This window comes from Sitophilus oryzae, unplaced genomic scaffold (assembly GCF_002938485.1).
Source record: "Sitophilus oryzae breed Bouriz unplaced genomic scaffold, Soryzae_2.0 scaffold_385_pilon_pilon, whole genome shotgun sequence".
NCBI classification, from domain to species: domain Eukaryota; kingdom Metazoa; phylum Arthropoda; class Insecta; order Coleoptera; family Curculionidae; genus Sitophilus; species Sitophilus oryzae.
In genome coordinates this window covers 236,553-250,969 of record NW_022146957.1, presented here as the reverse complement: position 1 = coordinate 250,969, position 14,417 = coordinate 236,553, and the positions used below count along the sequence as shown (strand labels likewise).

Genomic DNA, 14,417 nt, shown 5'->3' with positions numbered 1-14,417 from the left:
ACATTCCTAATGAGTTTGTGTTCTCCTAAAGCCTGTCATTTTTTGACATATGACACAAATATATGTTTTTTCTTTGAATAAGAAGACTAAGGAAGGAGCATATCAAAATCTTAGATCCAGCGCGATGGGCCTCAAATATGGCCGACTTAAATTCCGGTTTATCAGCGTCGTTCTAATTTTATTTAAAAATGTTAAACTATGATGTAGGGTAGACGTGGGGTAGACTCAATAATTTGTTGTTTATTTTACGTTGTGAATAAATGTTGGTAGTTATTAAAATTGTTATAAAAATATATAATTCTAATAAAAATAGATAAGTTATAATAAGTATTTATTAACACAAACATCCGATACGCTACTGAAGCAGGTAAGTCAAATTAACGTATCTAAATTCTTTGACATCTAATCTTTGACAAGTAATAAATAAAAGCTAAAATGCAAAGAATAATATATAATTTAGTTAATTTAAGTGAATTTCATAAATGATCGGTTTACTACACGTATGTATATTATATAGTCACTTACTAGCGAAAAGTTGTTCCATTATTTCACTCGATTTTGCCGAGATCTACCGCACGCTACACAACCAACTATTTTAGAGTCTTTTTCGATAAATCCCGATAGTGTCACTGTTAATTTAAGTTCTGCTAATTTAATACAACTATCAGTAGTAGAATAAATAATAAATAACATACAATAAGCTCCATAAAGACTGACAAATCCATAAAATTTCAAATCTAATTTAAATGTGTCAAATGAATCGTCAAACAGAACTGTCAAGGATCCCCACCCTAGAGTGCTTTTTCCGCCCACCATGCATGAATACATGGATAGCATTATGGTCCTTCCTTAGTCTTCTTATTCAAAGGTTTTTTAAATGGAAACCATAGTTGGCCATGACTTCATAAAAGCGCCATTTTTAAGCTTTTCAACGATATAAGCTATTGTTGCGGGCCGGTGTGGACTCGACCTAACCTCAATATGGCCCGCCCTCGGATGACCTTAACATCGCATAGACACCGCAATGATTCATTCGTTCGAGAAAAGCATCAGAGTCCCACACTGGAATGGACTAGTACATACGAGAACATTCGAAAACCTTCTCTATGCACTAACGATCTATGGACAATTCCAGAGTTCTTTACCTGCCGGTATAAAAGCCGGCGGCCGTGACCTACAGGGGCAGTTATAAATATACCAGTGCAGTTGACGCGCTAAAATTCAAAATAAATTCTTAGTTATAAATCGTTTGTAAATAGTTCTATAAGTCTTTTTTATCGTTATTATTTTTGTTAATTAGTGTTAAATAAATAAGTGTTTAAATAAATTGTGACTTTCTATCCACACGGAACCGACGAAAAACGTAACACTATAATATGTTTTTTTCGAAAAATTACTGAGTTTGCGATTGATTTTGAGGATAGATGAATCCGCCACAAAGGTAACTAACATTTTAAGTTAGAAAAAACTGTTTAAATATTTTTGGTTTTTGTTAAAGAGGACCAATTAATATAATCCCAGTATTCAAACTACATTAATTGACTGTTTACCTTGATTAATAATAATTGCTCCAAATACTAAAAAACTGAATTTTGTATGTGTATTAGACAGTGTGGTAAAAAGTTTAATTAACCTTAACCATAACACCTTATAAACTTTATTTCATTTTTTTGACAAATGCTTATTTATAACAACAGAGACGTTCATTTTCACAACTTGTTATTATATTGATTTCTGAGCCAAATCCACATTTATTTGGAATAATTTATTAATTAAAACAATTAAGTATGTAATTAACTAATTTTAGGGCGGAAATAATGGTGGTATATTTAATTAGTATACTCTTATACAAAGATTTAAATAGTTTTCTATTTGTAAACAAATGGACTTGCAATATTATTATTTTACCGCCTATACATTTTGTATATATGCTTAAAAATCTAAAATGTCAATATTCCATGGGTATAGTGATAAAATGAGGTCTAAATTATAAGAAAATGCATTTTCTACGAAAACTTCAAGAGATATGTAAAAAATGGCATAATACAATTTGATAGACAATTAAATTGTGCATCTGATTCACGTAAATATACAGGATGTTCCGTTTAAATTAAACAAGTTATTGCCGTTTAAAGCGAGAAATTATTTAAAATAAATTTTTGAATACTCTGTATCTGTATAAAGTAGTATAATTTTTATTATTGCAACACAATATCTGATCAATGAATACTCTTCAGTAAATATTTAGTATTAAAACCTTTAACGCCCTTGAAGAAATGAAAGCTTAATTTTTTTACTGCAATTACACAAAATTGAAAATATTTCGAAAACGGTAAAGTTTAAGTGTGATAAAACATAATCAAATTTACCATTATTTCAATCGTATAATCACAGAATATCTAGCTACGCAACAGAAAAATACTCGAAATGAAAGAGCTAAAATTGCACAAATAAAATACTAGATGGCGCGACAATATCATAATCAGAATATAATTAAAATTTTCAACTTTCGGTTTTGGATCGACGTAGATTGACGGCACGTCGACGGCCTTAAAGCTCGGCTAAAAATGCACAGTTGCCAGATTCAAACAGACTTTAACTGGCATCCCATTCTTTTTCTGGTGTATAATAATTCCTTTCTATTCTTCGTTTCTTGTCAGATACACTTATATTAATTATTCGTTTGGCTTTTAAAATAGTTTTAATTTTAAGTATATTATTAGAAAACATATGCTCTCAAAATACATTTTTAATATATCTACACTACTTTATTATGTTAACTAAGAAAATAACTTTAACTACCTTTAAAATTAATAATATACAGGGCGATTGATAGTGATATTTATTAATGCTGAAACGTTAGTAATGAAATATACGTTTAATAATAATGGAAACGATTTATTAAAATGCAGTACAAAAAATGTTAATTGACTAAAAAATACTATAATAACAATTTTTTTCTGTTTGCCACGTTATTTATATAGACCTAGGTAGATTTTAAAAAGTGACACAGGTACAATTAATAATATATTACTTAAGCATAAAAGTTGCTGTCACCGACATCGTACAATAAATTAAAATTCATAAAATAAATTAAAATTATTAATTAAACAAATCTTTATAAAGAAACGCAAGTATATCAAATTTGGGCCCAATCGAACGCCAGGAAATGGTATCGTAATATGGTACTACATTATGGTACCCCTTGATATGCTTCATGCTTCCATAATATTGCAATGTCATCAAAAATACGCAAGTATAATCAAATATAAGCCCAATCGAACGTCAGAAGTGGTATCGTAATATGGTACTATATTAAGGTACCACTTTATATATACATCATAGTAGATGTATCATAGTACCATCATATTACAATATCACCGAAGATACTTACAATACCAAGTTAAGCCCAATCGAACGCCAGGAAATGGTATCGTATATGGTACTATTATGGTACCTCTTGATATGCTTCATGGTACCATAATATTGCAATGTCATCAAAAATATGCAAGTATATATCAAATATGAGCCCAAATGAACGTCAGGAAGTGGTATCATAATATGGTACTATAGAAGGTACCAATTTATATGCTCCATGGAACGCCAGGAAATGGGATCGTAATATGGTACTACATTATGGTACTCCTTGATATGCTTCATGGTACCATAATATTGAAATGTCATCAAAAATACGCAAGTATATATCAAATACTGTATGATAGCGAAAAAAACCGCGTCCATTTGGCTGGGAAAAGACGATCGATGACATTTCCCATATAAATTTACACATAAAATGACAGCGATTTTCATTTCATAGCCATCGCTAACGCCGTTTTTTTCCCGATCATACGGTATGAACACAATCGAACGTCAGGAAGTGGTGTCATAATAGTAGAACAATACTTATTATATTGTCGCCGAATTACAATCAAAATTCAGGATTCAGTTAGAATCAAACGTCAGGAAGTGATTTTAATTCAGCTTGTAAGATTTAACTCAAACGTTTGAAAAAAGAGCTCTAATCTATTATTAACATGTTTAAATGATGTAGCAAATTTGAAGGTAGGCTTTATCAGGAAGTATTACAATATAAATTCCACAATAGCAACACTGCATAAAATTCTTTTAAATTTCGTTTGTAGAAAACTGTTTTCTTTTAAATTTATCGCCCTCTGTTATGTAGTAGTGAAACTACCGCATCAAAATATCTGATTATTTGGAGACAGGCGTTAAAAGCCTGTCTCCTTTTATTACCTACGATTTTATACATGTAACGAGGTTTGTGTTGCGTAGCTAGATATTCTGTGGTATAATCCAAAAATGGAATACAGGGTGTTCTATTTAAAAAAAATACAACTATAATATTTTTTACTTATTTGGGACACTGTATATCTTGTAAAAATATTTGTAGCTCTAATAGTCCTTCAACGAACCCAAAACTTACAATTTGTAAAAATCTAATCGTTTAGCTACAATCACAGAATATCTAGCTACGCAACAGAAAAATACTCGAAATGAAAGAGCTAAAATTGCACAAATAGAATACTAGATGGCGCGACAATATCATAATCAGAATATAATTAGGAATTTTGAACTTTCGGTTTTGGATCGACGGCTCGTCGACGGCCTTATAAGCTCGGCTAAATATGCACAGTTGCCAGATTCAAAAGACTTGAATTGGCATCCCATTTTTTTATTGTGTATAATGCAGTATGTGTTTCTTTCTATTCTTCTTTTCTTGTCAGATACACTTATATTAATTATTCCTTTGGCTATTAAAATAGTTTTAAGTATATTATTACAAAACATATACATTTTTAATATACACTATACCTTATAATGTTAACTAAGAAAATACCTTTAATTACCTTTAAAATTAATAATATACAGGGCGATTGATAGTGATATTTATTAATGCTGAAACGTTAGTAATGAAATATACGTTTAATAATAATGGAAATGATTTATTATAATGCAGTACAAAAAATGTTAATTGACTAAAAAAAAATACTATAATAACAAATTTCTTCTGTTTGCCACGTTATTTATATAGACCTAGGTAGATTTTAAAAAGTGACACAGGTACAATTAATAATATATTAGTTCGGCATAAAAGTTGCTGTCAGGACATCGAACAATAAATTAAAATTCGTAAAATAAATTAAAATTATTAATTAAACAAATCTTTATAAAGAAACGCAAGTATACCAAATTTGGGCCCAATCGAACTCCAGGAAATGATATCATAATAGTGTACTATATTATGGTACCACTCGATATACTTTAAGCTACCATAATATTGCAATGTCACCGAACATCCGTAGTATACCAAATTTAAGAACAATCGAACGCCATGAAATGGTATCGTAATATGGTACTATATTAAGGTACCACTTTATATACATCATAGTTCAATCATATTACAATGTAACCGAAGATACGTAGTATACCAAGTTTGAGCCCAATCGAACGCCAGGAAATGGTATCGTAATATGGTACTATATTAAGGTACCACTTTATATGCATCATAGTACCATCATATTACAATGTCACCGAAAATACGTAGCATCTCAAGTTTAAGCCCAATCGAACGCCATGTACGTAATATAGTACTATATTATGGTACCAGTTTGTATGCTTCATGGTACCATAATGCATGTCATCAAAAATACGCAAGTATCAAATATGAGCTCAATCGAACGCCAGGAAATGGTATTGAAATATGGTACTATATTAAGGTACCACTTTATATGCATCATAGTACCATCATATTACAATGTAACCGAAGATACGTAGTATAACAAGAACGCCAGGAAATGGTATCGTAATATGGTACCTCTTTTATGCTCCATGGTACCATAATATTACAATATCACCGAAGATACGTAGTATCCCAAATTTAAGCCCAATCGAACGCCATGTACATAATATGGTACTATATTATGGTACCAGATGATATGCATCATAGTACCATCATATTACAATGTCACCGAAAATACGTAGTATACCAAGTTTAAGCCTTATTGCCGCCATGTACCTAATATTGCTATGTCATCAAATATGGTACTATAGAAGGTACCACTTTATATGCTCCATGGTACCATGATATTACAAATGTCACTGAAGATATAGTATACCAAGTTTAAGCCCAATCGAACGCCATGTATCGTAATATAGTACTATATTATGATATCACTTGATATGCTTCTGAAAAAACGGCGTCCAGTTGGCTGGAAAAGGACGATCGATGACATTTCCCATATAAATTTACATATAAATGACAGTGATATTCATTTCATAGCTATCGCTAACGCCGTTTTTTTCCCGATTATACAATATGAACTTGGCATGAACACAATCGAACGTCAGGAAGTGGTATCATAATAGTAGAACAATGCTTATTATATTGTCGCCGAATTACAATGAAAATTCAGGATTCAATTATACAATCAAACGTCAGGAAGTGATTGTAATTTAGCTCATAAGATTTAATTCCAACTAACATGGCAAACTGAAAAAAACAGCTCTGATCTATTTTAATATGTTTAAATGATGTAGCAAATTAGAAGGCAGGCTTTATCAGGAAGTATTACGATATGAATTTTACAGTTGAGGGGTTGGAACAAAATTGAGTGTTTAAACAGCGAAATAAAAACACTAAATTTATTGCCACAATACACCAAACACTTTTACTTTTACACTGGACGCGCGTTTCGCTAACCATGTCTCCTTTCAGCCTATGATTATAAACTGACCAGTTATTATTTTTAGTTATAAATTCTGTGCTATAATCATCTGCTGATGATGTAGCAAATGGTGAAGGTAGTGATTTATGTTTTGTTATTGATAGTTCCACAATGGCAACACTGCACAAAATTCTTTTAAATTTTGTTTGTAGAAAACTGTTTTCTTTTTAAATTTATTGCCCTCTATTATGTAGTAGCAGAAACTAGCACATCAAAAATATCTAATATTTTTACTTATTTGGGACACTGTATATCTTGTAAAAATAGTTGTAGCTCTAATAGTCCTTCAACGAACCCAAAACTTACAATTTGTAAAAATCTAATCGTTTAGCTACAATACTCCGTGTCGTATGTGGTGAACAACCCTGTATTTATACAGCTTAAAAACGCAAAGGTTAGGTTAGTTTCAAAAAAAACAAAAAGTTAAACTTTTCAAAATTTTTAGTGTTACGAATATTTTCTTCATCTAAAAATGCGTATCTTTATCCACAAACGTCAGACGTCATCGTCGGGTTCCATTTTTATAAAATCTTCTAGCTTCACATTTCGAGTGGCAGATTCATTTTCGCTACTTCTGGAAACAATAAGAAAATATTTAAAACACAATATTGTATCCATTAATAAAAATACATTTAAAAAACATACTTAAAGTCATCGTGCACGTCTGTCTTCATAATCGGAGCGACATCTTCAGGTTCTGTTTTTATAAAATCTTCCGATTTTATGTCATTAGTCACAGCTAAACATTCAGAATTTCTGGAATTAATGAGTTACATTATTATCACTATATTAGTAAAAAAAACTTATAAACCATACTTAGAGTCATCCAAAGGCAAAGCGATATCATCAATTTCAATTTTTAAAGCATCTAATATCACTTCATCAGTTGAAGATGTACAATCGGCATTTCTGGAAACAATAAACAATTAAAATGACAAAATCTGTGCCTGGACATTTTTGTTCCAATAGCAATATTTCAGTAAGTTTTTTTGATAAGTGCCATTATTTTGAATAGTTTGAAGTTTTAAAACAGTGACCTTAAATTTAGGGTATTAGAAAAATAAGCCTGAAGGCCTTGGCCATAGACAAACTAACAAAAGCAAGACGCGTCAACGCTGTACTGCAAAACGGTAACAAGTTTGACAAGAGTTTATTACCGCGCTTGCGTCAACTGGCCTTTTAGACGAGGACGGTTTACTTATGGATTGTGTATTTTGTAGTAGAGCCTTTTAGACAAGGATGTTTAATTAAAAAGCGTTTATTAAAATCAAATAAATTTATTTCCATCGGTAAAATAAACAATAATTTCTGGACATAACAGATATAAAAACAAAAGTTAAATAAACGAAAACGTATTCCTCTTTAGAGTTATGGTAAACGAAATAAAAGCATTATTCTTCAAAAGGTACAAAAAAATAATTATGAATATTATAATATTAATAATAGGAACAACAAGAAACACCTTAAAAATATACAACGTTTTCAAATATAAAACAAAAACATAAACTTCACATTTTCACAAGAATTTGCAAAAATATTAACATTTCGAGTCTATTATAAAATATAAAGCACGAAAATTCAAATCATAAAAAGATTAAAAAGATAAAGATTCTTATAACTTACAGTCAATTTGTAGGACCTTCGTTTTGTCTACGTTAGCGATGTAATCACAATAATATGTATAATCACAGTAATTATTATGTTCTTCATAAATGCAAAATGTATTAAATTATTTGTTTTCGTTTTGTACGCTAATAAAATAATAGTAATAACCAAACAAAACGCAAAATCAGAAATTCAACAGTTCGTTCAAGGATGGTTCAAGGCAAAAACGTTTTTCGTTTTATTTAGGTTAGGTTTGACGAGTGCGACTGCGCGATGATTTCTGACTCAACTGGCCAGCGCAAAAACAATAATTCGACTTCCTCAATCCTTTGAAAAGTCTTGCTTTTGTTAGTTTGTCTATGGCCTTGGCATTCTCTTCATATTTAAAACTGAGTAAGATCACCTCAAGTGGACGCCCCTTTTCTCACTTAGTCATGGAATTCTATTTAATATACAGGGTGGTCCAAACTGTATTCCGGAAACTTCGGCAACATATTTTTATAACAACTTTGCTCTGTTTTTTTTTTTGATCATATATCGGTACAATATTAATAATATCAACTAGTAAATTTCACTAAAGAGCGAAAATACGAGATATATTTTTAGAAATACAATTTTTAAACTCTTAAGCAGGCAGTACAATGACTATCAAACTGGATGACATAAATGTCACAAATAAAATTAAAATGGAAAGAGGAGTCCGACAGGGAGATACTGTTTCCCCCAAACTTTTTACACTGGCCCTGGAGGACGTATTTAAGAAGCTGAACTGGGACAAGAAGGGTATTAGGGTAGATGGTGGGATGTTTAACCACTTGCGCTTCGCTGATGATGTCGTTGTCCTGGCCTCATCATTGGAAGAACTTCAAACAATGCTCGAACAACTTCACCACACATCTGCGCAAGTAGGTTTAAAAATGGATTTGTCTAAAACTAAAACCCTATATGAAAATGAAGAGCAAGTTATTGTTAATGGACAAAGGATTGAGAACGTTAAAGAGTATATATATCTAGCTCATGCCATAAAACTCGGCAAGGAAAATCAAACAACCGAAATTTCTAGAAGGATCAAACTCGGATGGGCAGCTTTTAGTAAACTTAACTTTATATTCAAAAGCAAAATCCCAAATAACCTAAAAAGAGACGTTTACAACAAATGCGTCTTGCCTGTCATGATCTATTGAAAATATTTTTAATCAATAAATCGCGTTGTAAAACAATGATGTGCAAAAAATCTCCGATCTAGATATTGTGGTTCTCCAGAAACTTCTAACGCACGTTCAGCCTCGGACACCCTGTATATGTAAAATGAGTAAAGAAAATGAATAAAGCATTCAGACTTTATCTGTGACACGGTATATGATCCGTTACACAAAATAAATTTACCTGGAATCAATATGTGTGTGATTATCCTCAAGGTGACGTTGTAAGCCTCGTTTTGTTGTATATCTCTTATTACAGTGTGTACATGCAAACAACTGTCGGTCTTTCAGTGGCAAATGAATTTTCTTGTGACTGAGAAAATTTGATTTATATTGCGTTTGAAAGCCACATGTGGTACAATGAAAGACTTTTTCCTCAGCTTCTTCCGATCTAATAACAGAATAATTAAATATTACAGTCTTGTAATCGTACAAAATATTTTTCATATAAAGGTGCGTATTCATTATCCGAACGAACGAACGAACGAACGAATGAAAGTGCGGTATATTTAGACGGGGACCGAACGCATGCGGCCGTTCGTTCGTTCGTGCGCTCGACCATCCGCTTCGAGTCGGTACATCAAAGGCGTTTAGACGTCATGGTACAAAGAATACAAGGTATGATCGATAGCGGCTCCAATTTCGTTCAGTTCGCGCATACCACCTGTGACGTCACTAGGAAAATAATGAGTAAAAAAAAATAAAGAAAGTTGACAGGAGATCTGCATTTTTTGGGGTTATGGTTAAGAATTGTTTATTTTTAAGACTTTTTAGTTCGTTTAATTTAATAATTACTAAAACCAGCAGTTCTAAAAATATATTTAAAAATAATAATTATCTATTAACACGGATTTGGACGATACGTAAGAATACTAAATTTATTTCTATATTCGGTATAAAATTGTTTATTAGGTTTTTAGTTTGTGATGTTCATGGTAAATAATTTTCATTTTCATTGCCTCTGAATTCACATGAGGACAGAGTTGAGGATATCTATGGAAAAGTAACCACAAGAGGAATTGTTACATCATTTAAAAAATGTTGGGAAGTTTATTGTTTCCCATCGAGAAGTAGAAAATGCCAATGCAGATGAACGTATTGTAATTGTGATAGAAGTAATTCTAAGGGTGAAGTTTATTATAATTAGTGGAAGTAATACCAAGGGTGAAGTTTATTATAATTAGTGACTTGTGCTTCTTTTTATATGTAGAAGTTTCTGGTTTTGAGAATAAATCGGTTGAACGACACCCAAAATTTAAAGGAAGTATTTGCATACCCAGAATATGCCCATCAAGGATTATATAGCTCAAATTTCCTTTAATGGTAGGCAATTATTCAATGCAAATTAACTTTTTAAGTGACTAAAATATTAAATAGTTTACAATATGGTATATCACTAAAAATATATTACTTTTAGGTACAATTAGGGCCCGATACATTTCAAAAAGTAGAATATTATTTTATATTAAATGAGGTATTGTACTAACAATCAATTTATATTAATAACGGAGATTAAAAATAACAGAATAAATAGTTCTTTTCTTATACTACAAAAATAAACTATAGAATACAACAATATTTAAAAAAAATAAAAGTGATGTTCCGGCCGAGATTCGAACTCCGGTCTCTCGCTTCCCTAGCCCGACTCCTTATGCACTGCTCCATAGTAACTTGCTTAGCGATAATTCAATGACGGTATATAAACAAAAAAAAAACAGGTTTATAACAATATCTTGACGATTTGAACTGGCGCGCGAATGAAGAAATGCTTGCGGTCTTCTCGTGCGGTTCTATCGTGCGGTCCCCGTCCATACCACTAACGAACATTCGTTCGTTCGTTCGTGCGGATAATGAATACGCACCTTAAGGTGTTTCAAAATTCGACAATAAACCCAGGTTTTAGCCATATATTTTTTAAATGTCAAATTTAACAAATACCCGATAACAACAGCGCAAATTTTATTAGGTCATTTTTAATCTATCGGGTGCGTCTCAAAAGTGGCTCACCCCTATAATATAAAAAAAAGAGGAAAGAAAAAATATAAAAGTTATAGTTGTGAGCCACTTTTGAGACGCACCATTTTAGAACAAAAACTTATTCGCAAATATTCGCGATTTTACTACATATGGCTTTTTCAACGGTAAAATGCCAGAAAAAAATCACTGGGTGGCTTTGATAAAAAAATTACTGTTATGTATGATACCACGAATATCCGAAAAACCGTTAAAATTCGGATACTTTAAATTAGTAGTGGGAACTATCGAATGAATACTATCGAAACATTCGATAGTTGCAATTCATTCGAATAATTCGATAGTTAATAAGAAAACATTCGTTGAAAACTATTCGAATAAAAATTATCGAATAGGTCCGTCATCTGCCTTGAAATATTGTATTCTAGTAATTCGGCAGCAAAAACCATTCATTTATAAAATTCATTCATTTATGAAATTCATTTATTCGTCAGGATCGATTATAATAAAATATTAACTGAATTTTAGTTGTCGCCCGGCGACGTAGGTTTCTTTCCGAGAAACCCGACAGCGGTCGGTGGCATTGCTATGAAAGAAGCCGGCATGTTTGATTTTTTGCGGAGTCATATATAGATAAGGGCACATTATTTTTTTTATTGAGTATGAGGGATATTATTTTTTTTATTGAGTTAGTTAGGGATAGTATGTCTATATATTCTGCATTTTTTTATTAATATTCTGTTGTTACACTGCAATAATACTTGTTATTTTGGATGTAGGAGAATGATTTTTAATGTTTTTAAGCAAAGACTGGTTTAATAAATAATAATAACAGTAATAATTTGTTATACTAATTAACAACAAAATTTAAAATCATTTAATATAAACATTTTTTTAAGTAGTAGCAAAATATAAACAAGAAATTAGATGTCAAAATTATTTATATTAGATCCTATTTAAAAATAATATAGTCTCTAAAATTTTTTTTATGTGTGGCAACGTTGGTTTATTAAATAATAATAATTACAGAACTAATTTGTTATATTAACAACAAATTTTAAAATCATGAAATATAAACATTTATTAATTTTCTAAGCATGCAGTGTAATGGAAGGAAAATATAAATAAAATTAGAAATCAAAATTATTTATATTAGGTGCTTTATATTACTATTTAAAATTATATTTACTTTTACTGGCATTTACTTTAAAAATAAATGAAATATTTCTTCGCAAAAAACTACATGTAAGAGAATTAGCATAAACAAAATACAAACATCGTTAACTTTTTTTAAATTGGCACGTATAAAACTTTCAATTTAATTTTCTCACCCCATAGTTTGAGTTCGATAACCCCATTTACTTAACCACATTACTTAAATATGATTATTAAGTTCAACTAATTCATATTATTAAAACATCTAAAATACAAATATGTATTTTTAAAATTAATTATAAGTTCATCTCATCCCTCTTAAAAAATGCTACTTCTCAAAATTTCCCATTAAAAAATAGACCATATAAAATTAAATAATTGAAAGATCGGACTACGAAAAATCACACAAATTTTTGGAAAAATTTTGACCACCTGCACATGCACTCAATCGTCAATAAATAAAATTAAAAAATAACTACTATTTTAGTATTTTAACTATTTTAATAAACGCAAAAATAGCACAGTATTTATACGGCGAAGTTATAAGAATTTGGAAGAACTAATAATGCACTGACGCATACAAAAATCAAACGAATACTAAATTTCGTTTATCAAAACCATTCGATAGTCGTGGCTCAACGATAACCATTTAGTCGCACGGCGAGGTTGTCACATATGCTTTAGTATACAAATGAATGAATGATTTTATTCGAATAAAACCATTCGATAGTTGAAATCATTCATTCATTAACCATTCGATAGTCTAATTCATTCGATAGTTCCCATCGCTACTTTAAATACAAAAAGTGTTTTTTTTTAATTCTCCCTCTAATAAAAAATAATATACAGGGCGTTCCATTAAAAAAAACGAAGAAAAACTATTTCATATTTTAAAAAGTTTGGCATACAATTTTGAACACCCTATATAGTTAAAGATAACGACATTTGTAGCAAAGTATGTACAAACCCACTACAGTAAATACCTAATACAGTTTTGATTTCAGGGCATTTTTCGTATTTTTAATAATTTTTTGAAAAAAGGCTGGAAAAAAATATTTTTTACTTATCCATTAATATCTTGGAAACTATCAAAACATATTTAATAATATCTTAGGATTATGTAAAGTGATCAAAAAAGAAGCCAAAAATGCAATAATATACTCTCTAGCATACTCTCTAGCACGTGTGCAAAAACTACACTAAAACACTATATCTTATAGAAAATAAAATATTGTGCGTTGAATTTGAGGGATTTCATCTGGAAAATTATTAATTTGGAAGAAAACCGGCAACAAGCGGCAGAAAATAATAATATTTCCGTGCAGTCTTCTGGTCGCAACGAGCAACGGACGGCCAGGACTAGCGATGGGAACTATCGAATGAATTAGACTATCGAATGGTTACTGAATGAATGATTTCAACTATCGAATGGTTTTATTCGAATAAAATCATTCATTCATTTGTATACTAGAGCATACGTGACAACCTCGCCGTGCCACTGAATGGTTATCGTTGAGCCACGACTATCGAATGCTTTTGATAAATGAAATTTAGTATTCGTTTGATTTTTGTATGCGTCAGTGCATTATTAGTTCTTCCAAATTTTTATAACTTCGCCTTATAAATACTGTGCTATTTTTGCGTTTATTAAAATATTTAAAATACTAAAATAGTAGTTTTTTTAATTGACGATTGTGTGCGTGTGCAGGTGGTCAAAATTTTTCCGAAAGTTTGT

General features: G+C 30.8%; 1 protein-coding gene across 7 annotated transcripts in view; it reads right to left on the bottom strand.

The window, feature by feature from the left end:
- Positions 1–7,169: 7,169 nt before the first annotated feature.
- Positions 7,170–14,417, bottom strand: part of LOC115885466 (gastrula zinc finger protein XlCGF26.1-like) — a 47,261-nt gene continuing 40,013 nt past the window's right edge. For all 7 annotated transcript variants that reach the window (XM_030904385.1, XM_030904384.1, XM_030904383.1 and 4 more), the window contains 4 exons: positions 9,738–9,944; positions 7,563–7,655; positions 7,392–7,502; positions 7,170–7,320 (listed from right to left, as the gene is read on the bottom strand). In XM_030904385.1, the coding sequence (XP_030760245.1) occupies positions 7,242–7,320; positions 7,392–7,502; positions 7,563–7,655; positions 9,738–9,944 (490 nt within the window). In that variant the 3' untranslated portion in view covers positions 7,170–7,241. The remainder of the gene's footprint in view (positions 7,321–7,391; positions 7,503–7,562; positions 7,656–9,737; positions 9,945–14,417) is intronic.